The sequence below is a fragment of the Schistocerca nitens genome, chromosome 8, assembly GCF_023898315.1.
Source record: "Schistocerca nitens isolate TAMUIC-IGC-003100 chromosome 8, iqSchNite1.1, whole genome shotgun sequence".
NCBI lineage: Eukaryota > Metazoa > Arthropoda > Insecta > Orthoptera > Acrididae > Schistocerca > Schistocerca nitens.
In genome coordinates this window covers 398,244,496-398,263,183 of record NC_064621.1, presented here as the reverse complement: position 1 = coordinate 398,263,183, position 18,688 = coordinate 398,244,496, and the positions used below count along the sequence as shown (strand labels likewise).

Genomic DNA, 18,688 nt, shown 5'->3' with positions numbered 1-18,688 from the left:
AAGTTTGTTTGGCCATTAACGAAGTTTATCGTTGTTATCTCCTCATATCTGATGCTGTACTCTGACTTTTTGTATCAGGGATGGTAACTTATAATATCATTTTTACCCTTTGGTACTGGGTGAAGTGAACTGACGTGAGGTGACGGACAACGTGAATACACCTCGACGTGACGGTGCCATGTCGTGACGTGACGGCCAGTGTGAATAGGCCTTCATGGAATATTTGCAGTTTGCCAGGATAACAACGCATAATTATGAAATAAATGTTACGAAGAAACAAAAGCAGAAAATCCACTACTACAAGAGTGACCGCGGCAAAACTGTGTAAACTTCCGATGTTAGCAGACGATGACACCCTCAAAACTTTCTTCCCGATCAACACAGATCTGTTACGATGGTCCGTTCTCGGACAGTTTCGATGCTGGCATTTGAAATCCATTATGAAATGTTTTTATGTGACTCGGAATGGCTTGATGTGTCGTGACGGTCTGTGTGAAATGCCCTTTAACGTGATCGACGAAACACAATGGGTGACTAAATGACAAGTGAAACACTACATCATAGCTCGTTAGAACTGAACAAAACAGGCAGTCCGCATTCTTCTAAGATGTAGAACTTGCTGATACACTGTAAAGATATTATCGAGCTTGATAGTATAAAATATAGAAGTTGCCGCCGAAGTCGATGAATTCTGTTTCAAACTTTGTACAAAGATCTAGCACTAAATTGCTGCCAGAGATTATTGATATCATTGGTGATTCCAGAGACAGTGTTGTCGTAGTGTTTTGATTTGAAACGTTTAAAGACTGAGATTTAGAGAAAATGAATAAGGGAATTAGTCCCGAAATTAGAATAACAAAAAATTTTTTGGAGGTAAGGTGCCCCCTTTTCCTACAAAGCGTCATTGTGCTGAAATTAAATTTCATTTTCTAAAGCGGAGTGGAATGGATGCTTTACTAGAACCATATGCTAATGGAAGACGTGTTTACTGCCATGTTAATGATCTGTCAAAGTGTGAACATGAAACGTATTGTTTTTGCCCCGTGATATTTGTTATTGAAATAAGTACGGTGTGATATGTTGAGCAGGGTACAAAGGAAGAATAGTTACTGTAGGTATTCGGTGACAATGTAATGTGATTATGTGACTCACACTGCTCGTTACAGATGATGTATTTTTTAGCCGGAATTAAGTTAATGGATAGTTGCTACAGCAGGAGCCAAATTCTCACGTTGTACTTACTTTTACATTGACTTTGATGTATCCTATTATTCAAAGAAGGCTTTTATATCAGTCATAATCATTGACACGCAAACAGCGTCAGCAGAAAGAGCATTACAGTAAAAATGGACCTTTACTTTGGAAATTCCATTTGTTTAACCCTCGGGCCACACCTATATATATACCTTACTTGGTTTTTTTCCAGTTCTGTTAGTAACATTACTTGACGACGACAGCAGTGACAAGAGTTTGGACAATTCTTGTATGTTTGCTTTTTTAGTGTGTTGGTCGTTTATGTTATAAGAATGACCGTTATGTGAAATTAATAAACCAAGTATAGCAATAATTCTTCTATATGCCGTGCAGGTAGATAATAGATCAAGCAGAGATGAATATAAGTAGGGACTGAACACTGTAAAAGCGCTATTGACAACCCTCAAGCCACATACAATAACAAAAAAACTTAATACGAGCATTTAATGTTAAACCCAAGTAAACAGATACATTCCAGAACAATCAGTAGGACCATTTCATGGACTACACACCATCTGGAATTGTTTTTTCAAAACACTAATAATGTTTTGATCATGTTGCATCGACAGTCTTTAGAAAACCGAGAGTGGATGACAAAATATGAGCTATGGATGGATACAGAATGATACCATTAATATTATTGTGCACAGCTTTTACATTGCTTCTTCTGTGCCACTAATCTCCTCAAACTTGCACCCTTTTCCTTCTTGCACACATAACAAGCAGAGATTTTCTCATCACTATCACCAGTTTTACACAATTGACTGTGTCATATGCATTTCATATCTAATAGTCACACACATTTCCACATTAGAGTAGCGGCATAATAGGATGGTTGAAGCATATATTAGTACCAGGCCTTGCTTTTTGTAGCTTTCCCTATAATACTCGGCACATCTGCAGCACAAAAAAAGTTGTAAACCACTCTATCTACACGAGTATGAGGGTCACAACCCTCAAAACATACAATGTAGATATTCATGACGATTATTTACTTTTTTGTTGGTTTCAGATATATAGGCTGTAGGCCGAGGTCTAAGCCATGTTTCTGCACATAATGTTGCATCTCCTAATGCTGGAAACAGCGGCAGAGACTATAAAGACTGTTAGTTGTTACTCGGACACAGACAAGCATGGAAGGCCAAACTGTTTGTATGCAACTGTGCAATGGTTGGGTTGTGATGTCATTCAGCCGCTGCTTAAGAACACAGTCACATTGAGGTGTGTTATGGAGCTTGTACTGCCGAGCAGTTGGTGCTGTTTTCTTTATTCAGCTCAAGGCTCACCCTTTCACTAATTTTAGTCATTCTCCTTTTTTGTTGAAGTAGTTTCTGTGGTTTGGAATTTCTATGGCTTGTCTGTATGTCCTAATGTGGTGATGATTGGACTTTGATAAAACTGCAATATCAGAGAATCAAAATTGTTGGTTCCTTGGTCCCACTGCATGATTTGCAAGCAACAAAGTCTCTATAACCTCTGAGGATGTGCCTAGCATTAGAAGACAGAACACTGGGTACAGAAACATACCTTAGGCCATGGCCCAATCTCTGTTCAACTACAATCACAGCATGTAAGTACTGACCATGAAAGCCTACATTGTATTTAATAATTTATCATACAGGCAAGAATAGGTGGTAGGATTGTTTGCAGTGAACATTAAGCAATCATTTTAAATAACATATGTCATGTTAATGATGTTGACTGGATTTCACTCTCTTCCTAATAGTATTGGAGGGGGGGGGGGGGGTGAGTGCGTGTGGGAGATTTTTAGGCTGAGCCATAGTTATTAGATTCTATGATGAACACATGCCAGCCGATATGCTGAGAGCGAAACCTTGTTGTGTATCAGGCACTGCGGAGGCTAAAAGCCCGCCAGAGGAAATGGTCTTAGATGAGCGATATGGGGCACTGTGGCCACTCACATGCCGAGACTGCCTCCATCTCGTGCCACATGAATACAAAAGGCTATTGTGTTCCACATGACCGGTATATAGGTGGCCGTCCAGCATGTAGTTGGTCAGCTCGCTGCTTGTGCTTGATATTGTCAGATCTATCTTAGACGTTACGTTTCTAGCATTTGTAGACTTAGAGAAAGCTTTTGACAATGTTGACTGGAATACTCTCTTTCAAATTGTAAAGATGGCAGGGGTAAAATACAGGGAGCGAAAGGCTATTTACAATTTGTACAGAAACCAGATGGCAGTTATAAGAGTCGAGGGACATGAAAGGGAAGCAGTGGTTGGGAAGGGAGTAAGACAGGGTTGTAGCCTCTCCCCGATGTTGTTCAATCTGTATATTGAGCAAGCAGTAAGGGAAACAAAAGAAAAATTTGGAGTAGGTATTAAAATTCATGGAGAAGAAATAAAAACTTTGAGGTTCGCCGATGACATTGTAATTCTGTCAGAGACAGCAAAAAGGACTTGGAAGAGCAGTTGAATGGAATGGACGGTGTCTTGAAAGGAGGATATAAGATGAACATCAACAAGAGCAAAACAAGGATAATGGAATGTAGTCTAATGAAGTCGGGTGATGCTGAGGGAATTAGATTAGGAAATGAGGCACTTAAAGTAGTAAAGGAGGTTTGCTATTTGGGGAGCAAAATAACTGATGATGGTCGAAGTAGAGAGGATATAAAATGTAGACTGGCAATGGCAAGGAAAGCATTTCTGAAGAAGAGAAATTTGTTAACATCCAGTATTGATTTAAGTGTCAGGAAGTCATTTCTGAAAGTATTCGTATGGAGTGTAGCCATGTATGGAAGTGAAACATGGACGATAACTAGTTTGGACAAGAAGAGAATAGAAGCTTTCGAAATGTGGTGCTACAGAAGAATGCTGAAGATTAGATGGGTAGATCACATAACTAATGAGGAAGTATTGAATAGGATTGGGGAGAAGAGAAGTTTGTGGCACAACTTGACCAGAAGAAGGGATCGGTTGGTAGGACATGTTCTGAGGCATCAAGGGATCACCAATTTAGTATTGGAGGGCAGCGTGGAGGGTAAAAATCGTAGAGGGAGACCAAGAGATGAATACACTAAGCAGATTCAGAAGGATGTAGGTTGCAGTAGGTACTGGGAGATGAAAAAGCTTGCACAGGATAGAGTAGCATGGAGAGCTGCATCAAACCAGTCTCAGGACTGAAGACCACAACAACAACATCTTAGAGGTACTAATGCTGCTTCACATCTACCTTGCTTGTCACCTAGTTATTTTCTTTGATAGCCTCTTGGATTATTCTCACCGCTGTTCTGGGTCTTGTCATCATTGTTGTGGCAAAGAATTTGCTTAGCGCCTTGATGTCATCTAATTTGTTTGTCCATGTCTTGGTCTATTGTTTTGTCCACAGTCCGCCTGTCGCGTTTCGTATACCTACCGTTAACTTGGGTTATTCTTCCCCAGGCGGCTCTCCCATCTGGCGACTTGTTGCATTTCTTTGCAGAGCTCATGTCAATATTTTAACAGTAAATTGCCAGAGCACCTGAATTTACCACCCTCTCAGAAAGCTGTTTCACTCAAATTTTTCTTGGAATTGAGTGCTAGATGAAACCTGAATTAGAAAGCTCAGAAATATTCTGGGAGGCCTGGAATATATGTTAGAAAGACAGGTTAGATACCATTGAAGGGGGAGCGTTGTTCATTGTGATCAACAAAAATATTATGTTTTTCAAGGTTGAAATTGAATCTGGCTGAGAAGTTATCTACACACGAGTAACTGAGCTAGGTGAATTCAAATTAAGTATTGAATGTTTTTATGGGCCACCCAATTCCACTATAGCAGCTGTAGATATATTTAAAGAAAGTCTATGTTCAGTTCTGATCATGCGATATTAGGCAGAGAAGACTAACCCACTGATTATAGACTGGGATGTCTATGAACTTGTTGTATTCGGTATGGACAGATATTCCTGCAAAGTAATCCTGAATGTTGTCCCTGAAAGCTCTCTTTACAACCCGTATGTAGTTAATGATCACAATGTCATCATAACAATGGGTACTAAAGTTAATTAATACATCAAACGGCTAGCAGAGTTTTCTACTGGAAAGAGGAGATAAGCAGTTGTTAGCATCCTGCTTAGACAATCAGTGGACTTCATTTGCTTCCAAGATGATGGACATAGAGTAGTTATGGGCAAAGTTTAAACTGAATATGTGCTGACATTGTGAGTCATGCATAGATATCTTGTCAGTACAACATTTGTCTTCAAAAGGCAAAGATTCTGGGTTTGCAGCTGGAAAAGACCTGCCATGTTTAATAACAAAAGGTAGAAAATGCAGAGAGAAGTCAGATCCTGCTGCACTCTTTGTTTAAAAATAAATATATAAAAATTTAAAAAAACTTCAGTTTCATCAACAGGCAAAAATAAGTACAAATTCATACATCTATACAAAAATTGATGCTTGAAGCATATTACTTTCACCATCATACAGTAGCAAAAGATTGTGCCAAGAATCCTAGTAAATTGTGATCACTAACTGGGTTGAAAGCTTCTATTTAACCACTTATAGCCTAGTCTGGTGTGGCAGTAGAGGATAGAAAAGTAAAGCTGAATGTCACATTAAAAAAGTCACTCATGTAGATGTAGGATCATACCTCTGTTTGACCACCACAAGGAGGACATAGAAGTGGGCATCTTCGGCATTCAAAAGCAGCTGAAAGAGTTGAAAACAACCAAGTCACGATTATTAGAGTTGACACAGTTGAATAAGTAATAGTGAGTAAAAGACATTTAGTGCCAGTAACCATATTTGCAGTTCCAGGTAAAATACAATGAACACAACAATCAAGGAACATTATATTACACACACACAAACTCAGAGCGTACAATAGCACCAGAGAGGTTTATTATATTCCACATTATGCATTTTGCCGCTGTCTCCCACGAAATATATTGTTCACACAATTCCAACACCCCCCTCCCCCTTTGAACTTGTATTTAGTGGTTTGCCTTCACAAGATAAACCAGATAGCCCCACAATCTTTTCAAACTTCTCTTTGTCCAAGGGTTTTATCAGAAGGTCAGCCAACATGTCTTCTGTGCGCAGGTAGTCAGTGGCGATGTTCACTTGCCCCCTGCAGGTCCGGCGGTTAGAACAGGCCCAAGGTATTCCTGCCTGTCGTACGAGGTAACTAAAAGGAGTTTCACGCGTTTCGACCTTTATGTGATGATCCCCTGTAGGGTTCGACCTCCATTCTTCAAAATTTTCCCGAAGAGCAAGCCAATTGGGGAAGGGCACCTTACAAGGTGCATCGTGTCCATTGTGCATTGAGATCTTTAGCTCACTTTATCGTCGTCGCATTGCAGTCCTGCCCATTCTCCATCTCTTGGGCGAGGACACCTTCCTGGTTCCTGGATGCGTTTTCCACCATGCACTGTGCCGTGTTTATTTCTGCGTCAATGATGACCATGGACTTCTTTGCACTTGATATCCAGCATAGTAGCCAGTCCGTTGTGGTAGGGCCGCCATGTATCCTGTTGGTTGTAACCTGTGACCACACAGGGATCACTCTGCTGATTCCTGCACCGTTAACTCCCCACGTATGGCAAGGGGTAGATGCCCATCCCCCTGGAGCTTCGGGACTCCCGGCAATGGCCATCCTGCCAGGTGTGGGTCGGAGTGGGTGGCAGCAGGGCGGATGACTTGTGATGAAGCATAGTCCATCATCTCTTACTGGTGGTGAAACACCAGCAGTCTCTAAGCGATCATGAGCTCAATTCAACGCACAGAAGTACGACCCCAAATCGTTCCCCTCCCTGGCTACACCATGAGGGGAACATCAAGCTAAGGATGGCAGCGGATCTTATTTGCCCCAGTACCTTGTATGTTCGAGAGTTGATGGGGAATCTTTCATGACGACGAAGTCTCAGTTTTTTGTTGGGCATTTAGAGGACAAGTTCGGGGAGGTGGAGGGCTTGTCCAACATGAGATCTGGGTCAGTTTTGATCAAAACAGCATCCTCCACCCAGTCATGGGAGTTACTCGCTTGTGACAAGCTGGGGGATATTTCTATAACCATCATGCCCCATAAGAGCTTTAATATGATCCAGGGTATCATATTTCACAGAGATCTCCTTCTGCAGTCGGACGATGAGTTGCATGCCAATTTAAAGCGGCGAGGTGTACATTTTGTCTGGCATGTCCACCGGGATCCGAAGGATAATCAGGTTGCCACCGGTGCCCTCATCTTGACCTTTGAGGGTGATACATTGCCTGAGGAGGTAAAGGTGGTGGTCTACCAGTGTGATGTAAAGCCATATATCCCTCCTGTGATGCAGTGCTTTAAGTGCTGGTAGTTCGGCCATATGTCTTCCTGCTGTACTTCCAGCATCACATGCCGAGATTGTGGACGCCCATCACATCCCAATACTCCATGTGCCCGCCTCCCATCTGTGTCAACTGCGGAGAGCACCATTCGTCTTGCTCGCCCGACTGCAGGATTCTCCAGAAAGAAAGGAAAATTGTGGAGTACATGACCCTGGACAGACTGACCTACATTGAGGCTAAGAGAAAATGTGAACACTTGCATCCTGTGCATATGACATCGTCTTACGCCACCGCTACAACAGTTGTGGCACAGTCAGCTCCACCAACCGAGGTTACTTCTCAGAGCCGGAAGACTATACCTGCCTCCTTGATGGTGGGGGGCATTTCCCTCCCTGTTGCTCCTGCACCACCTACTTCAGGAGCAACCCCCCCCCCCCCCCCCAACCATCGGGGACATCCATCCTCACTCCTAAGCTGGAGAAGCGTAAGTCTTCTTCAGCTTCTCTCGCTAGGAAGGGATACCTTGGGTCACTCGCTTCCCAGGTTTCTTCTAGTGCGAAAGACGACACCCACTAGTGGCTGAAGAGCCCAAAAGCAGCTGGTCGTAGGGCTTCACGCTCATCCTCAGTCCCGGAGACTGAGCCAGTGAAGTCCTCCTAGCCAGGTAAACCCAAGGAGCAGCGAAAGAAATCCAAAAAGAAAACCCCTAAGACTAAGAAAACTGCGGTGGCACCCACACCACCGCTACCTACAAGCTCTATGGCTGAGGATGGGATGAAGATTTTGGTGTCCGCTGAGGACCTAGATCTCGCCAGACCCTCAGACACAAATTGATATAGGCTGCTCAGGCAATAAATAGGTGGCAGTAAGTGACTCTGAGGCATAAACTGCCTCATTGAATGTTCCATGCCTTCCCAGTCTCATGAAGTCATACTCCAGTGGAGTTGTGGCGGTTTTTTCCACCGCCTGGCTGAGCTACGGCAACTGTTAAGCTTTACACCTGCTATCTGCATTGCCCTCCAGGAAACCTGGTTCCCAGCAATGTGGACCCCTGCCCTCCGTGGCTATAAGGGATATTACAGGAACCGTAGCGACTATAATTGTCAGGTGGAGTTTGTGTTTATGTCCTAAACTCAGTCTGTGGTGAACATGTGCCCCTTCAAACCCCTCTTGAAGCTGTAGCTGTCAGAACGACGACACAGAAAATAACTGTCTGCAATGTATATCTTCCTCCAGATGGTGCAGTACCCCTGAATGTATTAGCTGCAATGATTGACCGACTCCCTAAACCTTTCCTACTTCTGGGAATTTTTTATGCCCATAACCCCTTGTGAGGTGGTACCATTACTGTCGCAACTCGACCTCTGCCTCTTAAATGCTGGGGCCGCCACACATTTCAGTGTGGCTCATGGTAGTTAGTCGGCCATTGATTTATCAATTTGCAGCCCAGGACTTCTGCCATCTATCCACTGGAGAGCACATGACGACCTGTGTGGTAGTGATCACTTCCCTATCTTCCTGTCAGGTGCACGGACCCCTGCCCAGATGGGCTTTGAACAAGGCGGACTGGGGAACTTGCACCTTTGCTGTTATCACTGAATCTCCCCCACATGGTAACATCGATGTGATGGTTGAATAGGTGACTAGCACAATTGTTTCTGCGGCAGAAAACGCGATGCCTCACTCTTTAGGGTGCCCGAGGTGTAAGGTAGTCCCTTGGTGGTCGCCAGAAGTCGCTGAAGCAATTCAGGATCGTCAGCGAGCTCTACAGCAGGATAAGCAGCTTCCTTCCCTGGAGCACCTTATAGCCTTTAGACGGCTCCTTGCTCGTGTCCGCTACATTATTAAACAACAGCAGAAGGAGTGTTGGGAGACATACGTCTCCACCATTGGGTGCCACACGTCACCTTCCCAAGTCTGATCAAAGTTTAAACGTCTTTTTGGATACCAGGCCCCAAAAGCTGTCCCTGTTGTTACCATAAATGGCGAGTTATGTACCCGACGCAAACATGATTGCCAAGCACTTTGCTCGAGCCTCTGCATCGAAAAATTACCTCCAGCCTTTCGCACACTCAAACGGCGGCTGGAAGGGAACATCCTCTCATTCACTACACGCTGCAGTGAATCCTATAACTCCCCATTTACAGAGTGGGAGCTCCTCAGTGCCTTTGCACATTGCCCCGACACAGCTCCTGGGCCTGATGGCATCCACAGCCAGATGATTAAACATCTCTCATCTGACTACAAACAACATCTTCTCGTCTTCTTCGACCGGATCTGGAGCTATGGCGTCTTTCCATCACAGTGGCGGGAGAGCACCATCATTCCAGTGTCAAACCCGGTAAAAACCCGCTTGATGTGGATAGCCATCAGCCTCACCAACATTCTTTGTAAGCTGCTGGAACGTATGGTATGTCGACGGTTGGGTTGGGTTGGGTTCTGGAGTCATGTGGCTTCCTGGCTCCATGTCAGGACGGCTTCCGCCAGGGTCGCTCTACCACTGATAATCTTGTGTCCATCAAGTCTGCCATCCGAACAGCCTTTTCCGGACGGCAACACCTGATTGCCGTCTTTTTTATTTACGTAAAGCTTACGACATGACTTGGTGACATCATATCCTTGCCACATTGTATGAGTGGGGTCTCCGGCGAGCACTCCCGATTTTTATCCAAAACTTCCTGTTGCTCTGTACTTTCTGTGTCCAAGTTGATGACTTCCATAGTTCCATCCATATCCAGGAGAATGGAGTCACAGGGCTCTGTATTGAGTGTGTCTCTCTTTTTAGTGGCCATTAATGGTCTAGCAGCAGCTGGCGGGCCCTCTGTCTCATCTTTTCTGTGTGCAGACGACTTCTGCATTTCATGCTGCTGCTCCAGTACTGTTGTTGCTGAGCGGTGCCTCCAGGGAGCCATCCGCAAGGCGCAGTCGTGGGCTCTAGCCCACGGTTTCCAGTTTTCAGCCGCAGTCGTGTGTCATGCACTTCTGTCGGCGTCGTACCTTTCATCTGGAACCCACACTTTACCTTAATGATAATCCACTCACTGTAGTGGAGACTTACCAATTCCTAGGACTGGTTTTCGACGCTTGATTGACTTGGCTCCCTCATCTTCGTCAGCTTAAGCAGAAGTGCTGGCAGCACCTCAATGCCCTCCGTTGCCTGAGCAACACCAAGTGAGGTGCAGATCACTGTATGCTGCTGCAGCTCTGCAGAGCCCTTGTCCAATCCCGAATTGATTATGGAAGTGTGGTTTATGGTTCGCACCGCCTTCAGCATTGCATTTACTTGACCCTGTGCACCACTGTGGGGTTCGATTAGTGACAGGAGCTTTCAGGACGAGTCCAGTGACCAGCGTACTGGTGGAGGCTGGTGTCCTTCCATTGCAGATCAGACGTGCGCAACTGCTCACCAGTTACGCAGCACGCATTCATAGTTCCCCTGAGCATCTGAATTACCATCTCCTTTTCCTCACCTGCGGCAGTCCATCTCCCGCATCTGCAGCCCAGATCGGGGCTAACAATTGCAGCTTGCGTGTGTTCTCTTCTCTCCAAACTGGAGTCCTTCCCTTTACCACCTCTACTTGTGCTCCGTTCACGTACGCCTCCATGATGTACGTCTCGGCCGCAGCTTCGTCTGGACCTCTTGCAGGGCCCTAAAGACTCTGTTAACCCTGCCACTCTCCGCTGTCACTTCCTCTCGATTCTTGACGTGTTCTGGGGCTCTGGAGTGGTTTACACCGAAGGCTCAATGGCTGACGGTCACGTAGGTTTCGCATATGTTCATGGAGGACATATTGAGCAACATTCATTGCCAGTTGGCTGCAGAGTTTTCACTGCAGAGCTGTTGGCCATATCTCGTGCTCTTGAGTACGTCCGCTCATTCCCTGGTGACTTATTTCTCCTGTGTACTGACTCATTGAGCATCCTACAAGCTATCAACCAGTGCTACCCTCGCCACCCTCTGGTAGTGTCCATTCAGGAGTCCATCTATGCCCTGGAACAGTCCCGCTGTTCCATGGTGTTTGTGTGGACCCCAGGACACGTTGGAATCCCCGGCAACGAACTTGCCGACAGGTTGGCCAAACAGGCGACGCAGAAACCGCTGCTGGAGATAGACATCTCCGAAGCTGACCTGCGTTCTGTCTTACACCGCAGGGTTTTGCGGCTGTGGGAGACGGAATGGCATAACAACACGCGCAACAAACTGCGTGTCATTAAGGAGACTATGAATGTGTGGAAGTCTTCCGTGCAGGCCTCTCGCAGGGCATCAGTTGTCCTCTGCCGACTCTGCATTGGCTATACGTTGCTAACGCACGGTTACCTACTCCGTCACGAGGACCCACCTCAGTGTAGCTGTGGCTCCCAAATGACAGTTGTCCACCTCTTGCTGGACTGCGCACTTTTAGCTGCTCTGTGGCACCCTGCCTTCAGCGTTGGGCGACAATGCCTCCACAGCAGCTTTAAGTTTACGTTTTATCCGTGAGAGTTTGTTTTATACTTCTATGTAGGTTTTAGCGCATGTCCTTTGTCCCTCTGTGTCCTCCACCCTAGTGCTTTTAGGGTGGAGGTTTTAAGGGGGTAGGACGTCAAACGGGCCGACTTGGAGCAGTAGAGGCATCACAGGACATTTTAATTTCCAGTGTCTATACTTTTACAAATAAATTCATAAAACTTTGTCAGCATCACTAGGAAGGATTCAGGATTCACACTCATTGCAGTGGAAGCTCGAAAAAATAAGGAAGTAATTTTTTTTACATGTCAAATTTCATCATTTTTTTCACTTACTAAAGGCAGCATTTGTTGCTATAGGTACACTTTTCTTCACATGTTAGAGATTCCTTGATGAATTTTGTGCAGCATACATACCATACTTACAGGTGTACGAAACTCTAGAATTTATTTAATTTATGAAAAAACGAATGAACTGTTATATTTTGAACTTCATGTTTACAAAAAAACACAAATTTTATAGTTAATTACCTCAATTTTTACCACAGTTTTTAATAGATTTGGAAAATTCTAGAGTTTCATACACCTTTAAGTATGGTTTGTATGCCATGCAAAATTCATTGAAGAATCTCTCTTACTTCTGAAGAAAAGTGTACCTACAGCAACAAATACTGCCATTAGTAAGTGAAAAAAAGATGAAATTTCACATGTAAAAAAAAAAAAAAAAAAAAACATTTCGTTATGTTTTCGAACTTCCACTGCTATGAGAGTGAATCGTGAATCCTTCCTGGTCATGCTGACAAAGTTGTATGAATTTATTTATAAAAGTATAGACAGTGGAAATTAAAATATCCTGTGGTGCCTCTCCTGCTCCAAGTCGGCCCGTTTGACGTCCTACCCCCCTTAATGTGTTGCAGAGTGGCTTGCTTTTCCTTTTTATTCTCGTGCTTGGCCAGCCACTGTAATCTACTCTCATGTTTTACTCTCTTCTGTTTCTAGCGTTTCTCAGTTGTTTTCTTGTCCCTCGTTGCCTTCCCTGCGTTCTTGTGGCTTTTCCTTTCTTTCCGTTTTGTGTTATATGTTTCATCCGTTTTATTCTCAAATTTGTGGCATTGTTTTATTAGGAACAAGGGACCGATGACCTCATAGTTTGGTCCCTTCTCCCGCCTTTAAATCAACCAACCAACCATGGCGATGTTCTGTCACTCTATGTGGACCTGAATAAAATGGTGGCTTATATCAGTATGTTTTGTCCTAGCACTAGTGACATTTTTAGCTAGGTTAATGGCTCCTTTATTGTCACAGATCATTATAGGTCCTTGATTAAATTGGGTTCTACTTCACATATTAATGGTCTTAGCTACAATGCTTCCTGTGTGGTGTAATATAGCGCCATATATTCGGCCTCTACAGTACTCAATGCAACAGTTTTTTGCTTTTGACAGGACCATGAATGAGACCCCCCCATTAATTTAAAGCAGCAGCCAGTAATGGAGTAATTCAGCCCCCAGTCTGCATTGCTGTAGCGTTCTAGTTTAGCATTACCTTCTCTACGGTATCTTAATTTGTGGTTTGAAGTTCCTCTTAGATATCGGAATATCCTTTCCACAACCTTTGGGTTTCTGCAGTATCTGCTCACTGCCTTGGTGGCAAAAGCTATGTCAGGTCGTGACCTATGAGACAAATATAACAGACTCCCTACTGCTTATAAATATGTAACATTCTTATGACATTCCACATCTATCTCATTGATATTTACCCTCACTCCTTCTTCCATTGGAGTAGTTATGGGTTTACAATCATTCATGCCAAATTTCCTTAAGATTTTTTCTGTATATGATGAATGATTTATGCTCAATTCTTGTCTCTCTTCATCCTTAGTGATCTGTGTATCTAAATAACATATAACTTCTCCCAAATCATGCGCCTTAAACTTGGTTTGCAGCTGTTTCTTAAAAATTTTCATTTGGCTTTTGTTTTCAGTCAGGATAAAGAAGTCGTCCACCCATATTGCCATTATTATTATCCCTTCTCCTCCCCTTTTGTAGTATATATTGGGATCTGCCTTAGATTGCTACATATTCATATTTATTAGAGTTTCATGTAGGCATTGATTACAGCAATGTCCACTCTGTTTAAGTCCATAAATTCTTTTTCGCAAACGCCAAATCTTTTTTCTTTCCAATCTGGTTTTCATGACTTCTCTTAGTGGAATGACATTTATCTCCTCCAATATCCCATTTAATTATGCAGTTTTTACATCCACATGATGAATTGTTGAATTTTGTTTTGCTGCCAAGGCTAAAAGATATCTCAATGAGGCATACTTGACTACGGGTGAAAAAGTTTCTTTGTAAACTACGCCTTGTTTTTGTGAATATCCTTTTATTGCAAGTCATGCTTTATATCTTGGTGATGAATTTTCGGGGCTCTTCAAAGTGAATACCCATCTTACCTGTAATGGTTTCTTATCTGCCAGCATATTTACACATTCAAAGGTTTCATTCTGAGATAAAGATTCCAATTCCCTTTCCATCGCTTCCTTCCACTCTTGAGAGTTCGGTGGCCACTCATTGCTTCGTCTGCTATTGCTGGCTCATCATTAAAAGACTGGACTGCATACTTCTCACGGTTTTGGTACGCGAGAAGAACCCCTTACATTGCTATCTTCATTTTGTTCATCCTCAAACTCATTGTCATAATAAATAGCCTCCATTTGCCTTTGACTGTTCTCTTCCTGTTCTTCACTTTCTCTTTCTCCACATACGGTTTCACTCTCAGAACTAGGTGCAGCTAAGTTAGTAGTCTTGTCCTCTTCAGAGTCCTTTCTATTTTCAAAGAATACTACATCTCTGCTTGTAACTATCCTTTTATACAATGGATTCATTAATCGGTAGACTGTTGAATTCCCACAATAGCCTACAAAAATATACTTTTTAGCTTTTGGGTCACATTTTCCTCTCAGCTATTTTGGAATGTGCGCCATTGCATCACACCCAAAAACCCTAATATTGCTTAGGTCAGGTTTCCTTCCTGCCCATATCTCATAGGGGGTTCTGTTCCTTAACGCTTTTGTAGGTGATTTATTGTTCAAATATATGACTGTTGATACCGCCTCTACCCAAAAATCTTTTTATAATTCAGGATCAGTTATCATGCTCCTTCCTTTTTCGACAGTGGTCCTATTAGCCCTCTCAGCAACCCCATTTTGAGATGGGCTGTACCTTATGGTAGTTTGATGACTGATTCCCATTTTTGCCAGAAGTGTCTTCAATTTCTGGCTAACATATTCTCTCCCATTATCAGACCTGATGACCTTTATCTTCTTTCCCATCCACCTTTCAACCACATTATGATATTCCTCAAAAGTGTCACTCACTTGGTCTTTGGAACTAAGAAAATAAACATGAGTATATCGTGAATAATCATCAATAAACGTAAGAAAATAGTAAGTCCCACTTATGGATTTGCACTCCGTCAGACCACATACATCTTTATGGATTAACTGTAAGACCTCTGCAGACTTACTGTACTAGTCTTAAAAGGTAGCTGTACTTGTTTTCCTTTTATGCATGTCTCACAAGGGTCCTTGGATACACTATAATTCTGTATTCCCTTTACCATATCCCTTATTGAAGACACACCCTTTCTATTTAGCTGTCGGAGTCTGCGTTGCCATAAAAAAACATTCCGCTGAGTATACTGAATGACTAACATAGCTATGTTTACTGTCAGAGGCATCCAACTTAAAAATATCCCTTTCATTACTTGCTGTAGACATAACTTCACCATCTTCATTGATTACTCTTGCTCCTTGCATGTCAAAAGTGACTGTATTTCCCTTCTTGACAATTTCCCCTACAGACAGTAGGCTAGTCGCAACATTTTTTTGCATATGAACATCATGTGCTGTAACCATTGGCTTCACTATTTACACTTACATGTAGGGCTAGTTTCCCAGCCAAATGACATTGGAGCTTGCTCTCATCAACAGTAGATTTTCCCATATAAGCTGCAGCGGGACATTTATCTGCATAGTGTCTTCTTTTGAAGGAACAGACACTGCACATTCAAGTAATTGATAAGCCTACCTGGGCAATGGATCCACTTTCCTCAATGTGAATGCAGAAATATGTCTGACCTCCTGTGGGTATCTCTAAGTGGTGAACAGGAGTATAATGGCCAGGAACTGCAGATTGGTGACATTCGATGGGAGCATGGAACGGCCATGAGGCGTACTGAGATTATCAGTGCAGTTGTGATAATGCTGTGTCCCAGATCACCGCACATACCTAGTAAGCAGGAGACCCTGGGTTCGAATCCCAATCTTTGACATTTTCGCATGTTGCCACTGATTCCACAAAAATGTCACACTGCAGCTGATAGCAGTGATCCCCCTTCAATTTACATATTAAAAATATTTCCCTGGCAGGGAAGGCATTCTTCTTTGATGAGCCATGGAAATTATTTAATGATAGCGGAAAGATGCCCCTTCCCCATTAATTTGAAGGCTGCTGCTTGAAGAGATGTAGAAATAATTCCCACAATTATTAGTATGAGTAGTTTAATGTTAGTTGTAATTGGTTATTAGCATACTGTACAGAGGTAGCCTGCCAGTTGGTTTATAGTTTGATTCATTCCAAAAACCTAAAATATGTCTTTTATGTGACATGAAATGTGAGAGAATGAATGTTCACTGCACCCATCCTATAGTTTCCATGGTGGCAGTCACCAATTCTACCATCTTGTTACAGAGGGCAGTAGCACTGGATGTACCAAATGTTGGATGCCTGTATGGAATTAAAGAACACGATTATGTTTTGGTGCTGGGATTCTCCATTGAACAGAAACTGAATCCTAATAAAAACTTGCAAGAGGGTGACTTTCACGAGAAGGCCTCATTCAGTGAAAGGAACCTTCCAGCAGGACTTACCTTGTGTGGTGTCCTGAGATCTGTGAATACCAGTGAAGAACAGAATCAGAAACACAAAAGTGAGGTTAGTATTGCCTACTATAAGCATCTTTTGATTATTATTATTAATTATTGCCACTGGTAAAAAAAAGCTTTTTTAGTCTAATATGTATTCATCAGCTTATTTGTCATATTGCTGGCACAAATGGTCAGCATCTTCTAAGTGTAGTGAGCTACTGTAGCCATTTGCAGACTGACACTTTTTCAAATGGTAATAATTTTATTGATGAGTAGGTTGTAATGTTATTTGTTTAATATGATTAGCAGACATTTGATATGGCAACACAGGTGTACAATTGACATTCACACAAATTTTAACAGCATCTCTAAAAAAAACAAGCGTACAGTTATTGATTTTTTGTGAACTCTGGTGCTATTGAAATTCCTGCTTAATGCACTTTGAGCCATAACAGAATGTTTGGTATGTATTTATCTACATTGCTGTTTATACTCTACAGTCCAACTACTTGCGGAACCCCCAGGGGGCTTACCGCCCTTTGGTGAGTATGCACTTGGCTAGCATGGGGCCCCAGCCTTTGCAGCACTACTTCCCTTTCTGTGCTGCAAATCTACACTTCAGCAATCTCTTACCTCTTGTGACTCTGCGTCAGATGGTCCTTTTGGTGCAGACTCTGCCTGGACTTGGTTCATGATTTTGGTCTTGATTTCTGGTTTCACTCTCGGCACTATCTTCACCTTCCATTAACATTTACACTGTCCCCATTATTGGATTTAACCTGGTATCTTTTCCAAATTTTACAGAAGTATGTGTCATGCAGGGAAGATCACCCACTCTGTGCTTGTCCACTCTGACACCCTTCCTTCGTGTTTTCATACACTCAAATGCCAGCACGTTAGCATCCTGATGTGGCGGATCATTAAGCACTTGCGTAATGGTAGCCCCCTGACCACTCAGGGATCGCACTGTGGATGCCTGCGTACTGTATGCCATGGAGTATGTGCCCATCGTGACTGGGGCACAAGGACCACCGACAGTGGATTACTGGCCAGGTAGCCATTGCTGTGGCTGGGAAGGAAAGGCCTCAATATGATGCAACAAATTATGATCCCAATGCGTTCCCTTTCCTTGCCGTGCTGTAGGAGGAATGTAGGACCACACGACAAGGAGTAAATTCCTCCTCCCCCCCAATACTTGGTCTGTACAAGAACCAGTGGGGACACCTGTTTGGCCACAAAACCTTAATTTTTTTGTGGAAAACTTGAAGACAAACACTAGGAAGTTACAGCCATCTCTAAGAACAAGAGCAGCTCCCTCCTAATTAAAACATCATCTCTTGCATAATCACAGGTGCTACACTCATGTGAAAAGTTTGGTGACATTCCTGCGACTGTCACTCCCCACAAGAATCTTAATGTGGTCCAGGGCATCATCTTTCATCGTAATCTTCTTCCACAATCTGATGATTAGCTGCGGGCCACCATAGAGTGATGGGGTGTGTGCTTCATGTGTCATGTCCATAGGGGACCAAGGGGAAAACAGAGTTGTTGCTGGGGCCTTCATCTTGGCTTTCAAGGGTGGTATGTTGCCTGAGAAGGTCAAGGTGAGGGTCTACTGGTGTGACGTGAAACCATATACTACTCCTTGTATGAGATGCTTCAGGTGTATGAAGTTTGGACATATGCCTTCCCATTGCACTGCTACCCCTGTCTGTAGGGATTGTGTCCATCTGCTGCATGTGAATGTTCCTTGTGCCTAACCTCCCATCTGTGTAAACTGTGGCGAGCTCCA

General features: G+C 43.2%; 1 protein-coding gene across 1 annotated transcript in view; it reads left to right on the top strand.

Annotated features, from left to right (window-relative positions):
* Positions 1-759: 759 nt before the first annotated feature.
* Positions 760-18,688, top strand: part of LOC126198960 (ufm1-specific protease 2) — a 73,476-nt gene continuing 55,547 nt past the window's right edge. The window contains exons 1-2 of the mRNA XM_049935608.1: positions 760-873; positions 16,721-16,963. Coding sequence (XP_049791565.1) covers positions 823-873; positions 16,721-16,963 — 294 coding nt within the window. The 5' untranslated portion in view covers positions 760-822. The remainder of the gene's footprint in view (positions 874-16,720; positions 16,964-18,688) is intronic.